Genomic DNA, 18824 nt, shown 5'->3' with positions numbered 1-18824 from the left:
AATGAACAGAACATCCAGACAAAAAAAATCAATAAGGAATCACCAGCCTTCCTTACACTACACAGATGACTTTATATAACTATATATATTTTATTTTTATTTTTTGCTTTTTAGGGCTGTACCTGTGGCATATGGAGGTTCCCAGGCTAGGGGTCAAATTGGAGCTGTAGCCGCAAGCCTATGTCACAGGCACAGCAATGCAGGATCCAAATCACATCTGCAGCCTACACCACAGCTCACAGCAATGCTGGATCCTTAACCCACTGATGGAGGCAGGGGATTGAACCCACAACCTCATGGTTCCTAGTCGGATTTGATTCTGTGGCATCACGATGGAAACTCCTATTTTACCTTGTATAAATTTAAATGTGTGTATGTGTATATATGTGTATATATAAAATACATATATTTTATAGTTTATATAAATTTAAATGTGTATGTGTGTATATATATGTATAAATGTGTGTGTGTGTATATATATATATACACATTTTACATTTCATCCAAAAGCATCAGAATACATATTCTTTTCAAGGGTACATGAGTCTCTAGATTATATGCTAGGCAACAAAACAAGTCTAAATAAATTTAAGAAGACTGAAATCATATCAAGCATCTTTTCCAACCACAATGCCGGGACTAGAAATCATATACAAGAAAAAAAAAACTGCAAAAAAACCATAAGCATACCACAGCTAGACAATACATTACTACACACACAAAAAATGGATCAATGAAGAAATCAGAGGAAATAAAAAATACTTGGAGCCAAATGAAAATATAGCGATCCTAAATCTATGGGAAGTAGCAAAAAAAATTCTAAGATGGAAATTTATAATGATACAAGCCTACCTTAAAAAAAAATCTCAAATACAACCTACCCTTACACCTAAAAGGATTATAAAAAGAACAAACAGAACCAAAAGTTAGAAGAATGAAAGAAATCACAGAGATCAGAGCAGAAATAAATAAAACAGAGACTAAAAATACAAAATAAAAGATCTGAATCCAACAACATATAAAAAAGATCATACACCACATACATCTCAGGTGCACAAGGATGGTTCTACATATGCAAATCAATCAACATCATACACCACATTAACAAAAAAAAGTAAAAAACCACATGATCATCCTAATAGATGCAGAGAAAGCATTTGACAAAGTCCAACATCCACTCATGATCAAAACTCTTACCAAAGTGGGTATAGAGGGAATATAACTTAACTTAATCAAAGGCATTTATGACAAACCCACAGCAAATATAATACTAAATGGAGAAAAGCTGAAAGCCTTCCCACTAAAATCTAGAACAAGACAAGGATGCCCACTCTCACCACTGCTATTCAACATAGTATTGGGAGTCCTAGCCACAGCAATGAGACAAAGAAAAGAAATAAAAGGCATCCAAATAGGAAGAGAAGAGGTAAAACTCTCACTGTATGCAGATGACATGATACTATATATAGAAAACCCTAAGGACTCAACCCCAAAACTACTTGAACTGATCAACAAATTCAGCAAAGTAGCAGGGTATAAGATTAACATTCAGAAATCAGTCACATTTCTGTATACTAACAATGAAATATTAGAAAAGGAATACAAAAATACAATACCTTATAAAACTGCACCGCAAAAAATCACCTGGGAATACACCTGACAAAGGAAGTAAAGGACTTATATGCTGAGAACTATAAAACATTAATCTAGGAAATTAAAGATGTAAAGAAATGGAAAGATATTCCACGCTCCTGGGTTGGAATAATTAATATTGTAAAAATAGCCATACTACCCATAGCAATCTACAGATTCAATGCAATCCCTATCAAATTACCCATGACATTTTTCACAGAACTCAAGCAAACAATCCAAAAATTTATATGGAACCACAAAAGACCCAGAATTGCCAAAGCAATCCTGAGGAACAAAAACCAAGCAGGAGGCATAACTCTCCTAGACTTCAGGCAATACTACAAAGCCACAGTCATCAATATAGTGTGGTACTGGTACCAAAACAGACATACAGACCAATGGAACAGAATAGAGAACCCAGAAATAAACCCTGACACCTATGGTCAATTAATCTTTGACAAGGGAGGCAAGAACATAAAATGAGAAAAAGAAAGTCTATTCAGCAAGCATTGCTGGGAAACCTGGACAGCTGCATGCAAAGCAATGAAACTAGAACACACCCTCACACCATGCACAAACATAAACTCAAAATGGCTGAAAGATTTAAATATAAGACAAGACACCATCAAACTCCTTGAAGAGAACATAAGCAAAACATTCTCTGACATCAACCTTATGAAAGTTTTCTCAGGTCAGTCTCCCAAAGCAACAGAAATAAGAGCAAAAATAAACCCATGGGACCTCATCAAACTGAAAAGCTTTTGCACAGCAAAGGAAACCAAAAAGAAACCAAAAAGACAACTTACAGAATGGGACAAAATAGTTTCAAATGATGCAACTGACAAGGCCTTAATCTCTAGACTACACAAGCAACTTATACAACTCAACAGCAAAAAAGCCCAAGACCCAATTTAAAAATGGGCAAAAGATCTGAATAGACACTTCTCCAAGGAAGATGTACAGATGGCCAACAAGCACATGAAAAAATGCTCAACATCCCTCATTATTAGAGAAATGCAAATCAAAACTAACACAAGATACCACCTCACACCAGTCAGAATGGCCATCATTAATAAGTCCACAAATAGCAAATGCTGGAGGGGATGTGGAGAAAAGGGAGCCCTCCTGCACTGTTGATGGGAATGTAAGCTGGTACAACCACTATGGAGAACAGTATGGAGATACCTTAGAAATCTAAACATAGAACTACCATATGACCCAGCATTCCCATTCTTAGGCATAAATCTGGACAAAACTTTCCTTAAAAAGACACACGAACCTGCATGTTCACTGCAGCTCTATTCACAATAGCCAAGACATGGAAACAATCCAAATGTCCATTGACAGACAATTGGATTAGGAAGAAGTGGTATATAAACACAATGGAATACTACTCAGCCATAAAAAAGAATGACATAATGCCATTTGCAGCAACATGGATGGAACTAGAGACTCTCATACTGAGTGAAGTAAGTCAGAAAGACAAAGACAAATACCATATGATATCACTTAAATCTGGAATCTAATGTAAGACACAAATGAACCTTTCCACAGAAAATAAAATCATGGACTTGGAAAACAGCCTTGTGGTTGCCAAGGGGTAGGGGGAGGGAGTGGGGTGGTTAGGGAGCTTGGGGTTAATAGATACAAACTATTGCCTTTGGAATGGATTAGCAATGAGATCCTGCTGTGTAGCACTGGGAACTATGTCTAGTCACTTATGATGGAGCATGATAATGTGCAAAAACAGAATGTGTACATGTATGTGTTACTGGGTCACCATGCTGTACAGTAGAAAAAAAACTGTATTGGGGAAATAACTATTAAAAAATAATAATAAACAAAAAACAAAATAAAAGATCGATAAAATTAAGAGTTTTCTTTTGGAAAAAGTAAATAAAATTGATAAACTTTTAGTCAGACTTATCAAGAAAAAAGAGAGGACCCAAATCAATGAAATCAGAAATGAAAAGAATTATATAACACCACAGATGTACAAAGGATCATAAGAGATTACTACAAACAGTTATAAATAAAAATAATGGACAACCTAGAAGAAATGGACAATCTCACTATACTGAATCTGGATGAAATAGAAAATACACACAGACCAACTGCCAGTAAAGAAACTGAATCTGTAAAAAGAAAATCTTTTAATAAACAAAAGTACAGGACCAGGTGGCTTCCAAGGTGAATTCTACCAAATATTTATTGAAGCATTAACACCTATCCTTCTCACACTATTCCAAAAAATGTGGAGGAAAGAACACTTCCAAGCTCATTATATGATGGCACCATCACCTTCGTCTGCATCACCAAAAGCAGACAAATATATCATGAAAAAAGAAAACTGCAAGGCCAATATAACTAATAAACATAGTGCAAAAATTGTCAAAAAATATTAGCAAAGTGAATTCAACAATACATTAAAAGGATCACACACCATGATCAAGTGGGATGCAAGAATGGTCCAATATTTGCAAATCAATCATTGTGCTACACCACATTAACAAATCAAAGAATAAAAATCACATGATCATCTCAACATATATGGAAAAAATTTTTGACAAAATTCAACATCCATTTATGATAAAAAACACTTCCTGTGGTCAAAGAGAGAAGCTACCTCAACATAATAAAGGCCGCATATGATAAACTCATATGATAATGTCATATTCAACAATGAAAGGCTGAAAGCATTTCAGGAATAAAGGAAAGATTCCCACTCTTGCCACTTTTATTCAGTATAGTATTGGAACCTCTAGCCATAGCAATCAGACAATCAGGAAAAGGAATAAAAGGAATCCAAATTAGAAAGGAAGTAGTAAAACTGTCACTGTTTGTAGACAACATAATACTGTACATAGAAAATCCTAAAGATGCCACCAGAAAACTACTAAGTTCATCAATAAATTCAGTAAAGTTGTAGGGTTCAGAATTAATATACAAAAATCTGTTCAGTTTCCATACACTAACAGCAAACTAGCAGAAAGAATCCACATACACTAACAGCAAACTAGCAGAAAGAATCCACACTTATGTGGGCAATTAATCTATGACAAAGGAGTCAAGAATATACAATGGATAGAAGACAGCCTCTTCAATAAATAGTGTTGGCAAGTCTGGAGAGCTACATGCAAAAGAATAAAACTGGACTACATGCTCATGCTATGTACAATAATTAATTCAAAATGGATTAAAGACTTCAAGGTAAGACCTGAAACATAAACTTCTGGAAGAAAACATGGGAAGTATGCCCTTTGACACTGGTCTTCAATTCAGAATATCTTTTTGAAAATGTCTCCTCAGATAAGAGAAACAAAAGCAAAAATAAACAAATGGGACTACATTAAACTAAAAAGCTTTTGCACAGTGAAGGAAACTATCTACAAAATGCAAAGGTCACCTACTGAATGGAAGAAGATACGTGCTAATGGTGTATCTGATAAGGGGTTAATATCCAAAATATACAAAGAACTCATACAATTCAACATCAGAAAAAACAATCTGATTTAAAAATGGGCAGAGGGGAGTTCCTGTTGCAGCACAGCGGAAACGAATCTGTCTAGTATCCATGAGGGTGCAGGCTTGATCCCTAGCCTCACTCAGTGGGTTGGGAATCTGGCATTGCAGTGAGCTGTGGCGTAGGTCACAGACGCAGCTCAGATCCCATGTTGCCGTGGCTGTGGTATAGGCTGGTATCTGCAGCTCCCATTTGATTTCTAGCCTGGAACTTCCACATGCCATGGGTGTGGCCCTAAAAAACCAAAAAAAAAAAAAAATGTGCAGAGGACCTGAATAGACATTTTTCTAAAGACCACATACAGATGGCCAACACATGAAAAGAGGTTCAGCATCACTAATCACCAGAGAAATTAAAATCAAAAGCACAATGAGACATTTCACACCTGTCAGACAGACTATTAACAAAAAGACAACAAATAACAAGTGTTCATGAGGATGTGATGAAAAGGGAACCCTCATGCCCTGTGGGTGGGAATGTAAACTGGTACAGACACTAAGAAAAACAGTATGGCGATTCCTCCAAAAATTAAAAATAGATCTATCATATGATCCAGCAATTCCACTCCTGTGTACTTATCCAAAGAAAATAAAAACTAATTAGAAAAGACATATGCGGAGTTTCCATCATGGCTCAGTGGTTAACAAATCTGACTAGGAACTATGAGGTGTGGGTTTGATCCCTGGCCTTGCTCAGTGGGTTAAGAATTCGGCATTGCCATGAGCTGTGGTGTAGGTTGCAGATGTGGCTCAGATATGGCATTGCTGTGGCTCTGGTGTAGGCTGGCAGCTACAGCTCCAATTGGGAACCTGCATACGCAAAGGGTGTGGCCCTAGAAAAAGACAAAAAGAAAAAAAGAAAAAAAGGAAAAGACATATGCACCCCTATGTTCATTACGGCATTACTTACAATAGCTGAGACACAGAAGAAACCTAAGAGCCTATCAATAGAGGAATGACTAAAGAATATGTAGTGTGTGCATATATATAAAATGGAATACTACTCATCCATAAGAATGAAATTTTCTCACTTATGACAACATGAATGGACCTAGAGGATATTATGCTAAGTGAAATAAGTCAGATAAAGGCAAATACCATAGGATTTCACTTATATGTGGAATCTAAAACATAAACCAATCAAACATAACAAAATAGAAGTAGAGTCATAGATACAGAGACAAAGAGGTGGTTGTCAGAGGGGACGGGGTTGGGGGTAGGAGGGAAACAGGTGTGGGAGTATAAGAGGTAAAACCTTCTAGCTGCAAAACAGATAGTCACAGAGATGAAATATACCATGGGGAATACAGTCAAATAATAGGTAATATCTTTGTATGGTGACAGATCATCACTAGACTTATGGTGGTGATCACTTTGAAATGTACAGAAAGAGTAAATCACTATTTTGCATAATAGGAACTAATTTAGCATTCTAGGTCAATTATATTTTAGAAACAAACAAACTCATAGAAACAGAGATCAGATTTGTGCTTATAAAAGGCAAGGGATGGGAGGGGGAGGGAGTGGGAGGGATCGGAGCTTGGGCTTATCAGACACAACTTAGAATAGATTTACAAGGAGATCCTGCTGAATAGCTTTGAGAACTATGTCTAGATACTCATGTTGCAACAGAACAAAGGGTAGGGGAAAAATGTAACTGTAATGTATACATGTAAGGATAACCTGACCCCCTTGCTGTACAGTGGGAAAATTTAAAAAAAAAAATAAAAAAGAAAGAGATATTGAAAGACAAAAAAAAAAAAAAAAAGGCAAGGGATGAGTCAAGGGGGAATTGGATGAACGTGGTAGAAAGGTACCAACTTCAGTTATAAGTACTAGGGATATAATATACACCATGACAATTAACACTGCTGTATGTTATAGACGAAAGTTATTGAGAGTAAATCCTAAGAGTTCTTATCACAAAGTAAATTCTAAGAGTTCTTATCTATTTCTTTAATTCTGTATCTATATGAGATGATGGATGTCCACCAAACTTACTGTAGTAATCATTTCATGATGTATGTAAGTCAAATCATTATGTTGTACACCTTAAATTGACACTGTGCTGTGTGCCAGTGATATTTCAACAAAACCAGAAGAAAAAAATAATCACATTCATTTAACTATGCAATCTGCAAACCCAATAAATATTACGTAAAGCACTCTACAGATACCCTCAGATCATCAAGGCTCTTCCTAACCAAACCTCACATATTTCACAACAATAGAAAATTACAGCACATAAGGGCTTGACATTAGAAAGAGTTTTTAAATTTTACAGTGTATGCCTAATGAATAACTAGCAAAAAGGATCTATATTGACTTAAGGCTAAGGTATTTTCTACTGTTAGGTGTCTAGGTCCCAAATTGTAAGTAGAAGGTCCTTCCAATAATTCCTCAAACCAACAGGACTTGGTCCAATACAACTGTTACACCACATCACATCCTAAAAATATTAATGAAAAACCAAAGTGGATCATCAGTATCCAGGTAGATTTGGCTTCTCTCTTCTCCTGGCCTTAGTGGGGCTCTCCCCAGCCTTGTCCTTATCAAAGGCTATTTCAAGCTACAGTGTGACTTAGTAAAGAGCTAAGAGCCATGTGATTTAATAGCTTCCAAACCTTCTATTGTCTATGACAGGAGAAGGATAATTTATACCATATATTTGGTACATGGGAAAGGAGAAGACTGTTTATGTGCACTAGAAGGAGAGAGAGATAAAAATATTTATTTTTAAAGAAGTATAAAAGATTAAAATATTAGTTCCTTGCTTTTAACTAGTGTTTTGTTTGGATGAAGGGTGACAGGAATGATATGATGGAAGATGGAAGGTAAAATTTCCTGCGAAAATGTATAATGATTAAGCATAATGCTGGATAATTAAGGTTGAAAAACTTTTTCCACTCTTGGAAACCTTAGATTTTTGTCTCAAAATCTTATTTTTCTAGACGAAATATGATTTATGTTACTTATTCCTTATTTTATGTAAAATTTTTGCTACTATGAAAGCAAGCCCCTATTATAGGATGATGGGGACAGTTATTAAATATTCTCAAAATTGCCACTTTTGATAGAGGATTAAACTATTCAAAAAAATCACTACAGCATAAGAGTTCAATTCATTTGCAAGTAGTATGTAATCAGAGCTTTTCTTTGTAGTATAGAAATTATTTCCTTATTGATTTTCTTTCTGAATGATCTATCAATGATTTAAAATGGGATAATGAAGTTCCATACTATTACTACATGGGTGTCTATTTCTCCCCTCAGTTCTGTTAACATTTACTTTATATATTTAAGTGTCCTGATGTTTATTTCCTCTTGTTGAACTGATTTAAAAAAAATAATTATTGAGCAATGTTCCTTGTCTCTTGTAATAGGTTTTGACTGAAATTTTTTCCCCACTCCTTTATTTTGTCTATGTGTGTCCTTAAAGTTGAAAGGGTTTTCTTGTAGGCACCATGTTGTTGCATCTTATTTTTTTTCCATATCTGCTGAACTACATTTAAAGTAATTATTTATAGATAAGGATTTACTACTGTCATTTTGCTTACTGTTTTCTGACCTTTTTGTAGTTTCTTTCTTCCTCTCTTGCTGTTTTCCTTTGTGACTTGATGATTTTCATTAGTGATATGTTTTGATTCTTTTCTCTTTATCTTGAGTATCTACTAGGGGTTTTTTCTTTGTGTTTACCATGGGGCTTACTTACATAAAACCTCTGAGAGTTTTAATGGTCTATTTTAACGTGATAACCGCCTAACTTCAATCACATACAAAAAGTATGTGACACTTTTACTTTTCTCTACCCTCCATGTATTATGTTTTGATGTCACACTTTACATTTTTTTATACTGTATATGTAGTAACAAATTCTTGTAGCTTTAGTTATTTTAAATTCTCTTGTCTCTCAACTTCACACCAGGGTTAAAAGTGATTTACCATCACCTTTACAGTATTGAGAGTATTCTGAATTTGATTATACATTGACCTTTACCAGTGCATTTTATATAGCTGACCTGTAACAATAAGGGGGTTAGGAAGCAACCTTGCATGTAGTCAAAAACCCATCTCTACATTTACAGTCAGTCGACCACATTGACAGTTGTACAGATTCAACCAACTATGAATTGTTTAGTTGTGTATTACATATTTAGTGAAGAAAAATGTGTCTATAAGCAGACTCTCACAGACAGTTCAAACCCATGCTGTTCAAGGGTTGTGCTTTCCCAGTTTTTACACTGTTACTTAGCATCCTTTTGTTTTATCTTGAAGAAATCCCTTTAGTATTTCTTGTAATATTACTGATAATGAATTGTCTCTGCTTTTGTTTGTCAGGTAATGTCTTTTTCTCTCCTTCATTTCTGGAGGACAGCTTTGCCTGGTAGAGTACTCTTGGTTGGCAGTTTTTTTCTTTCGATACTTGAATATATCATGCTACTTACTCTAGGTCTGCAAGTTTCCTGCTAAGAAACTGATAGCCTTATTAGGGTTCCCTTGTATGTGAGCAGTTGCTTTTCTCTTGTTCTAAAAGTTTTCTCTTTGACTTTGACTTTTGATTTTTTGATTATATAATGTGTTTCGGGTAATACCTTTTGGAGATTTTCCATATTCCTCCCATGATTTAGGAAGTTTTCAGCCATTGTTTCTTTAAATAAGATATCTTGTCTTTTCCTCTTTCTTCTTCTAGATCTCCTATAATGCATATATTATTTCATTTTATGGCATCCCAAACGCCCTGTATGCTTCACATTTTTTCCTCTTGTTCCTTTAATTGGTTATTTTCCAATGATCTAGCTTTGAGTTTGCTGATTCATTATTCTGTCTGATCAAGTCTTCCACTGAAGCTCTCTACTAAGTTTTTCTTTTCAGTTCAGTCAATATATTCTGCAGCTCCAAGATTTCTTTTTTATTTAATTTTAAGTACAGTCGATTTACAATGTTGTATTAATTTCTGCTGTACAGCAAAGTGATTCAGCCATAAATATACACATATCTGTTCCCATATAGATTATTACAGAACATTCAGTAGAGTGCCCTGTTCTATACAGCAGGTACCCATTGATTCCATATACAAAACTGTGCCTTTGCAAATGTCCAGGCTTTCTTTTTTATGGTTTCTATTTCCTCATTTTGTCCATATATAATTTTCTTGATTTCATTTTGTTGTCTACTTGTGTTTTCTTGGTTCTCATTGAGCTTCTTTAATATGATTATTTTTAATTCATTATCATGATTCATATAGATCTCCATTTCTTTGGGGTAAGTTACTAGACCTTTATTAGTTTCCTTTGGCAGTGACATGTTTGTTTGCCTAATTCTTTGTATTCTTTGTATTGGTGTCTGCACATTTGAAGGAGCAAACATCTCTTTCTGCTTTTAGTTTAGTTTAGTTTTTTTGTCTTATTGCCTTTTGAGGGCCACAACCATGGTATATGGAGGTTTCCAGGCTAGGGGTCTAATTGGAGCTGTTGCTGCTGGCCTATGCCAGAGCCACAGCAATGCTAGATCCAAGCTGCGTCTGTGACCTACACCACAGCTCACAACAATGCTGGATCCTTAACCCACTGATCAAGGCCAGGGATCAAACTAGCAACCTCATGGCTCCTAGTCAAATTTGTTTCTGCTGCACCGCGCTGGGAACTCCACCTCTTCCTGTTTTTAACCACTAGTTTTGGAAGGTAAAGACCTCCTATCAGGTCCATGCACTGACGATACTGACTCTGGGATTGCAGCTGAGTGGAGTTGGGGCTAGGTCATGTGTCTGCTGCTGGGTCTGCTATAACGTCCATGTTGGTGGGCCTATTACCAGGGCTTGGGTGGGTGTGGATTCTGCCTCCTAGTCTTGAGGTGGAAAGGGCTGCCTTCAAGACCTTGGTTAGTAGGGCTGGAGCTGGGACAACAGTCCACTTCAGGGTCTGAAGTTGGGTGCAGAGGTGGTGGGTTATCAGGTATGTGTTTATGTAGCTCCTCCTGGTTCTCTGGCTGGGCAGGACTAGCTCTGGACTGCAGCTAAGTGGGACTGAATCTAGTCAGAGGGCTGCTTTAAGGTCTATGGTTAGGATTCAGGTCTATAGGGATGTAGATGTATAGATATCCACTGGTGATTTGATTATATAATGTGTCTCAGGCAATACCTTTAGGGGCATGGATGGGTGTATCTTCCTACAAGATCCCTAGGTGGACATGACTGCTCCCTGATTGAGGCTTGGTAGGACAGGAGCCTAATCATAAGGCTCCTTCAGGATCTGGGCCTGCTCCTGGTGGCACAGACAGATGTATCTTCCACTGTGTCCCTGGGCAGGCAGGACTGCTCCTGGACTATGACTGACAGAGGCTGGAGCTGGGTCACAGGCAGTTTCAGGGTCCACAGCAGAGACCAAGATTAGGAGGCCTGTCACTCAAGACATGAAAGCATGGCTCTTTCTCAGTCCCTTGGCAGATGATGCTGATGGCAGGATCACGCCAAACAGGACTGGAGAGTCCACAGGGGCATGGCCATGTTTCCAGGTCTGTCACCAGGACCAAGGTTGTTGGGTCTCCCACCTGGGTGTAGGCTTGTTTTTTCAAATCAACCCTTCTTGGTTTTGGGCTCTACTTGGATTTTACAACCTCCCATCTAGATCCCAAAGCTCCCATGAAGGCACTTTTAACTGTGGATGGTTGCCAAATTATTGTTGCTGTGTAAAGGGACCACCTTCTAGATGGGACATCCTATGATGGGACACCTCCTATCCACCACCTTGCTTATATCATTGCCTGTGTTGTTTCTACAGTGGATGAGACATTTTCAAATGTAAAAAACATTTTGTTTTTTAGTTTGATGAAGTAAAGTAAGATATTTAACACCAACTCTGTGAAGCTTTGAGAATTAAGCAGTAATTAACTTTTATATTGGTATTCAACATGCTTTTTAATCAAATACGTATAAAAGTTTAATTTTTCCCTAAGAGTCAGAAATAAAATGGAAATCAAGCACTTCCATATGAGTAACCTTAATCAGGTTCGTATGGATCTTTTCTGGTGCAGACAAGAATCTATCCCAGGTTTCAACTACATGAAGTCAAATACAATGCTAATAAAACCCAATTCAGGCCTAAAGGAATCCATGAAGGAGATCACAGGTGGATAAAACCAAATTCAAAATGCTGCCTTTGAGTTATCGCCTCAGTTCATGGGTACACCCATCTTCTTCGGTCTGGATCTCTAGAGAGTAATTGCTAAAAATAACCAGAAGTTGAGAATAGCAAAGAAAAATACTACCATCATTCCAACTTTTAAAATAAAAACTATATGATTACTTGAGTATTTTAACTGTATTTTATGACTCTCTTGTGTTTGTATTATGTATCTTTCACTCTTTTCTCTCAATATACATTTCAATCAATTGATGCCATTCTTAGCATTTTCTCCTTGAGTTTCTAGCATAATTTTGGACAACCAGAAGGTAAAGTATAATAGTTATAGCCTGAAAAAAGCCAACTAAATAGGAAAAATGGCATGGCTCTCTGGTTTGACTCACCTCCCCACGCAGTGGTGCCTCCAGAAGGCGGTGGTGGTGCTGGTGCCGCGGCTGCTGCTGCTCCTCCGGAGAAGTCTGGCTGAAGGTCCAGGAGATCACTAGATGGTTTAGAAGTGCTGAAAGGAAAATATTTTAAAATCAGATTTAAAAATTTTATAAGGTAAAGACTTGGACAGAAAACTTCACAGATTTTGGATATTTTAAATCCAATAATATTTTGGAAAGTACAGCAGTATAGCATATGTTCTTCCATACCAAGAGTTGGCAAGCTACTTTGGTAAAGGGCCATATGCTAAGTATTTTTGGTTTGCAGGCTAGACAGTCTCTCTCACTACTCGACTCTGCCAGTACAGCATGAAATAAGTCATAGACAATATGGAACAAATGAGCATGCCTTTGTTCCAATAAAAATTTATTTACGAAAACAGACAGTGGGCTAGATTTGATCTATGGTCCATAAGTTTGCCAAATCTTGCTCTGTATATAACAAAGTTAAAACCATGCTTCAAGATATGGGTCACTCAACAAAAATTATAGAGCAGAGATTAAAAGCTAAAATCTAAATGCCTCAAACTAAGGGATAATTTTAAACATGTTTAAAATTACCCCATATCCACTGGGTTGCACTTGAAATGCTGCTCATGAGGACTGTGACAAAAGGAAACATATTCCAAATATTAAAGGTATGAAGCTTATTGGTAATTTTTTCCTTATCTCTATTTTTTAAAGTTTTTTTTGTATTTTTTGTAATATGGTAAATAGTTCTTGTTTTGAGAAGAAGATTTTATTTATAAACCAAGAAATAATAAAATGAAGAATCACTTTTGTACTTACTTTCCAAGTTAAACTATAACACATCAAGTTTGCCTATACAGGGCCTCGTGTAAAAATAATTCTCTATTTTTTACTCATTCAGTTGGGGTTGTGCTTTTCAAAGCTCCACCACTTGCAGATGTTCCATGGAGCAGCCTAGAACTTTACTATTCAAAGCATGGTCTACAAACTAGCAGCATCCTGGAATCTTGTTAGAAACGCAAAATCCAAGACCTACCCCATTTCTCCTACATCAGAATCTTCATTTTAACATGATTCCAGGTGTTTCACTGTACATTCAGGTTTAACGAACACTGGTCTAAAGGCTGCCAGACCAGGTATCAAGCCACCCTACGTTCCCTACCCCTTTTCATAAACAGTAGCTCTGTCTTTATCTTTTTTAAACATTGATTTTCCAAGTAATATTTCTTTTTCCATTTTTAGATAACACTCGTATCTTGTGGAAGTTCCCGGGACTGGGACTGAACCCATGCCACAGCAGCAATGATGCTGGATCCTTTATCCACTGAGCCACCAGGGAACTCCAAGTAATATTCTTTTGAAAAAGGGATTTTGCTGCTTTAAAAATAAGTTTCAGATTCCTGAAACTTGCCTGGTTCTGAGGTCTAATTTCATAAATACAACTGCTCTAAGAGCCAGAATAGGGACACCTATTTATTATTAAGACCTGAATCAAAGCTTTTTTTAAGAAGCAATTTATCTTAGTATAGAGGCAGAAAGGACTTGGTTTTCCCAAGCCTGTGATTATATTATGCAGAATCAAGCAAGTAGAAGGTAATGTACACACTTAACACAGGTACATTATGCGGATATATTGCTCAGGTCAAAATTCAAGTCTCCAAATACAGGAAATTCATAATCAGAGTCAGAGATACTACAAAATGAGATGAGAATCCGCTCAAGGCTAACAATCCAAAGAGTTGACTTAAAATTATTATCTGAGGAAACCTTTATGAGTTCAGGCTTCATTTTAGGCAGCCTGGAAACTTGACGGAATTATAGTCAAGCCCACCTTTCTCACTAGTGTTCTGAACTTTAGGCACTATCAAAACAATGAGGAACATCCTGATGGTTTCTTCCTACCATCAGAGTTTGAGTTCCTCATTTGCACCACCTACATGGCCTACAACTGCAAGCATTTCACTTCATTTCATAGCACTTTAAGACACCCTTTAAATTTCACACAAGAAGAAACTAGTTTTAGAAAATATTTTCCATAATATCTGATTCTGTGGTGTGTGCATCATTTTCCCACATCCTTTTCCCAATGTGTGAGCAACAAGGCGGTTTCTACAGCTCAGGTCTTTCTTCTGCTTTGAGAGGTACAAGCCTAAATAAACATACCAGGTGTAGAAAAACTTACTTTGTGTACCTAAAAATAATGCAAAATGTCACATTTTTACTAGGATTACATTTCATTTTGTGAAATCATTTGGGTTCAATACATAAAACGAAACCTAATCAAAATATTAATATGTTGTACTGCATTTTCATGAACTAACCTGACTGGGACAGCTGCAGATGCAGTTGCAAACAAATCAACCGGTGGGGATGTGTCAACAGTTTTAGCTGGTGTAGAATTAGGCGATGTAACAGTTGTGGCTGGAGAAGACTGAAAGGGAAGATGCACAGCACACTCTGGTCAAATTCGAGTCTACAGGACACAAGGCAACAGGGAATTCACAGTGCAGACCCACGCTGTTACCAGAAATTTTTAGGTAACTCCTCACGGGAGAAAAAAAAAAAAACCTCAAGAAAATTTGAAACTGAGGATTGTGATAAATAAGCAATATTGGGTCAAACATGTTTCAAATTTTTAAAGTTACATGTAATTTATATAAAATTATGAAAAAAATATTTGGCCTAACAGGGCAGTGACTTGTATGCATGTATTTAAAATAAAAGTCCAACAATAAATTAGGAGGTTCAGATTAAGAGATACACACTACTATATATAAAATAAACAAGTTCCTACTGTACAGCACAGAGAACTGTATTCACTATCTTATAATAACCCATAATGGTAAATAATCTGGAAAAGAATATATACATATGAAAAAATATGTATGAATCACTCTGCTGTACACCAGAAACTACCATATTATAAATCAACTATATTTCAATTTAAAAAATAAAATAAAATTAAAGCCAAATATATTTTCTAAACAACAACAAAAAAATTAGTGAGAAAGGTCTTGCTAGCTGCCAAAAATGAAAAAAAAAAATATCTGGGAGTTCCCTCTGTGGCTTGGTGGAAACAAATATGACTAGTGTGCATGAACATGTGGGTTTGATCCCTGGCCTTGCCCAGTGGATCAGGGATCCAGTGTTGCCATGAACTGTGGTGTAGACTGCAGACACAGCTTGGATCCCATGTTGCTATGGCTGTGACTGTGGCCAGCAACTGTAGCTCTGCTTCGACCCCTAGCCCGGGAACTTCCATATGCCATGGGTGCAGCCCTAAAAAGCAAAATAAATAAATAAAATCAATTGTAATGATTGCTATAAAACCAAGGCCATTATTTTCTTTTCCACATCCTAAAGACATTTCCTGTAGTCTTCTCAGATGCCTTTAAAATCTACAGATCTAACTTAGGAAATAGTTTATATATGGAAGAGAATAATTCCCAAAGAAGATTCAAGTCACTGACAGCTTGAGGATAGCCTATCACTATTGTGAAATAGACAAAACTAAAAAAGTGAAATAAAACCTACATTTACTGTCTAGGCTGGTTTAAGAAGAGGACTTAACAGTCAGCTAATCTATATTTTTAAAAGTTTGATTAGTAAATATCCCAATTATTTTTTTAATTTAAATTTCTTATTATAACATTATTAAAGTAGAAAAAGACAATTGTAGTAGTTGTCATACATCACTGGAATTTATAGATCAAGTCCAGAAAAGTTAGTCCATAACATCTTCAGATTAAGAGTCAGAGCTCACAGTGACTTTCTTGGCATGAGAATATATAACAACAGCTTTTTTTTTAATAAGTGAAGCAGTTGAAACAAATTCTTTCAGATAAAAGGAATGGGTCAAAGTTGAATTTAGTAATTCCATCAAGTGGGGAGATTAGAACTCTACTAGGTCCTATGTTAGATGCCAATACAAAGCTCTTCTCTAGCACAGAAGGTGTATTCAAGAATAGAAAGCAAAGAAGGCTTTGTTGATAAGCAATTTTTGGTAGTCCAGGGACATAGCTAGCCTAAAGTTCAGTGACTTGGTAGGAATTTCCAATATCCTCAGAGCTATTTCATGGTAACACCAAGAGAATGGATTTTTCATGCAGTGCATGATAGAGATGGATCATTTCTTAAATTCTGTAGGTCACACAAAGAAAATGCCTAGTGGGTATTTAGAGTCCAAGTGACCTAAACAGAAATATTTCCTTGAGGTCTGGGTGGACTCCCAGGCTCAGACAGAAAGACACTGGAATAGGAAGCAAGCAACTCTCAAGTAACTACCCTAATTTTATTTTCTTTTGTTTGGTATATTTAATTTGCCATGTATTCATGAAAGAAAGATTAATGAAACATCTCAAACTAGTCCCAATACTTAGTTCTGTAAGTGGAAATAAGACGTAATGACAAGTGAAATGCCTAAAGACCAAGACCAAACAATCACAACTAATAGCTGAATGACCACCAAAAAAATAGACTGGAAGCTACCAAAAAGGTTATCCTACTCCCAAAGACAAAGAAGAGGCCACAAGAAGACAGTAGGAGGGGTGTTTTCACAGTATAAGGAATGCTATATCTGCCATGCAAATGACTCACAGATTGGAAAATAACAATATCTCAGAGGCTCTCCAATAGGAGTGAGCATTTTGAACACCATGTCAGGTTTGCCAGCCTTGGGGTCTGGCACTGGGAGGAGGAGCTCCACATCATTTGGTGTGGCAGGAAAGAGAGACTCTGCTCTTGGAGTGTGCACACAAAGTTTCCTGTGCAAAGGGTCCCAGGGCAAATCAGGGACCCCATGAGAATCTAGGACAGTCTTACTTGTGGGTTTTGGAGGGTCTCCTGGGAAAGCAGGGGTGCTGTGGCTCACTGTAGAGGCAAGACACTGGAGGTAGAGGTCCCAGGAAATAATCATCTGTGTGAGCTCTCCTGGAGGCCATTATTTTGGAAAAATATGGCCTCACTCACTAGTGCAGAGAAGCCCCAGGCCAAGTAACAAACAGGGTGGGAACACAGACTCACTCATCAGCAGACAGGCTGCTTAAAGTCCACCCAGGCACACAGCTGCCTCTAATCACATCCAGTGACACAGTCTCACCCACCAGAGGGACAAGACTTAGCTCCACCCACCAGTGAGCAGACACCAGTCCCTCACATCAGGAAGCCTGCCACAAGCCCCTGTACCAACTTCATCCACAAGGGGACAGACACCAGAAGCAAGAGAGGTTACAACCCTACAGTCTGCAGAAAGGAGACCACAAATGCAGAGAGCTAGACAAAATGAAAAGGCAATAAATACTCTCCAGATGAAGGAATAAGACAAAATCCCAGAAAAACAGCTAAGTAAAGTGGAAATAAGAAACGTACCTGAAAAAGACTTTAGAGTTATGATCATAAGGATAATCCAAGATCTCAGAAACAAAACAAAACAAAACAAAACTAGAGGCAAAGATCAAGAAATCACAAAAAGTATTAACAAAGAAATAGAATATTTAAAGAACAGTAGAGCTAAACAATGCAATAACTGAAATGAAAAATTCACTAGAAGGAATCAACAGCAGAATACAGGGTTCAGAAGAACAGATAAGTGAGATGGAAGACAGATGTGGAAATCACTGACCTGGAAAAGAATAAAGAAAAAAGAATGAAAAGAAATGAGGACAGTCTAAGAGAACTCTGGGACAACATTAAATACACCAATTTGCATTATTGGGGTGCCAGAAGGAGACGAAAGAAAGGGCTGGAGAAAATATTTGAAGAGATAATAGCTGAAAACTTCTCTAACATGTGAAAGGAATCATTCACTCAAGTCCAGGAAGTACAGGGTGTCCCATACAGAATAAACTCAAGCAGGAACACCCTGAGACTGACCAAAAATTAAAGAAAAATTGATCAAAATTAATTTAACTGATCAAAATTGAAGATAAAAAGAAAATACTGAAAGCAACTAAGGAAAAGCAACAAGTAACATCCAAAGGAAACCCAACAAGGTTATCGGCTGATTTTTCAGCAGTAACTCTGCAGTCTAGAGTGGAGTAGCACACTATACTTCAAGTGGTGAAAGGAAAAAACCTAAAAGCAAGAATACTCTACCCAGCAGGCTCTCATTCAGATTTGATGGAGAAATCAAAAG

At 36.9% G+C, this 18824-nt stretch overlaps 1 protein-coding gene across 25 annotated transcripts in view; it reads right to left on the bottom strand.

Moving 5' to 3' along the window:
- Nucleotides 1-18824, bottom strand: part of SNAP91 (synaptosome associated protein 91) — a 157622-nt gene that overhangs the window by 45037 nt on the left and 93761 nt on the right. For all 25 annotated transcript variants that reach the window (XM_021091696.2, XM_021091727.2, XM_084963950.1 and 22 more), the window contains exons 12-13: nt 15013-15122; nt 12677-12792 (exon numbers count right to left, since the gene is read on the bottom strand). In XM_021091696.2, the coding sequence (XP_020947355.2) occupies nt 12677-12792; nt 15013-15122 (226 nt within the window). The remainder of the gene's footprint in view (nt 1-12676; nt 12793-15012; nt 15123-18824) is intronic.

Source organism: Sus scrofa, chromosome 1, assembly GCF_054392235.1.
Source record: "Sus scrofa isolate SSC_HxYL_T2T_F1_AM1 chromosome 1, Sscrofa_HxYL_maternal_Yorkshire_Landrace_v2.0, whole genome shotgun sequence".
NCBI classification, from domain to species: domain Eukaryota; kingdom Metazoa; phylum Chordata; class Mammalia; order Artiodactyla; family Suidae; genus Sus; species Sus scrofa.
Note: the sequence above shows the minus strand (reverse complement) of the source record. Positions and strands in the feature narration are given on the sequence as shown.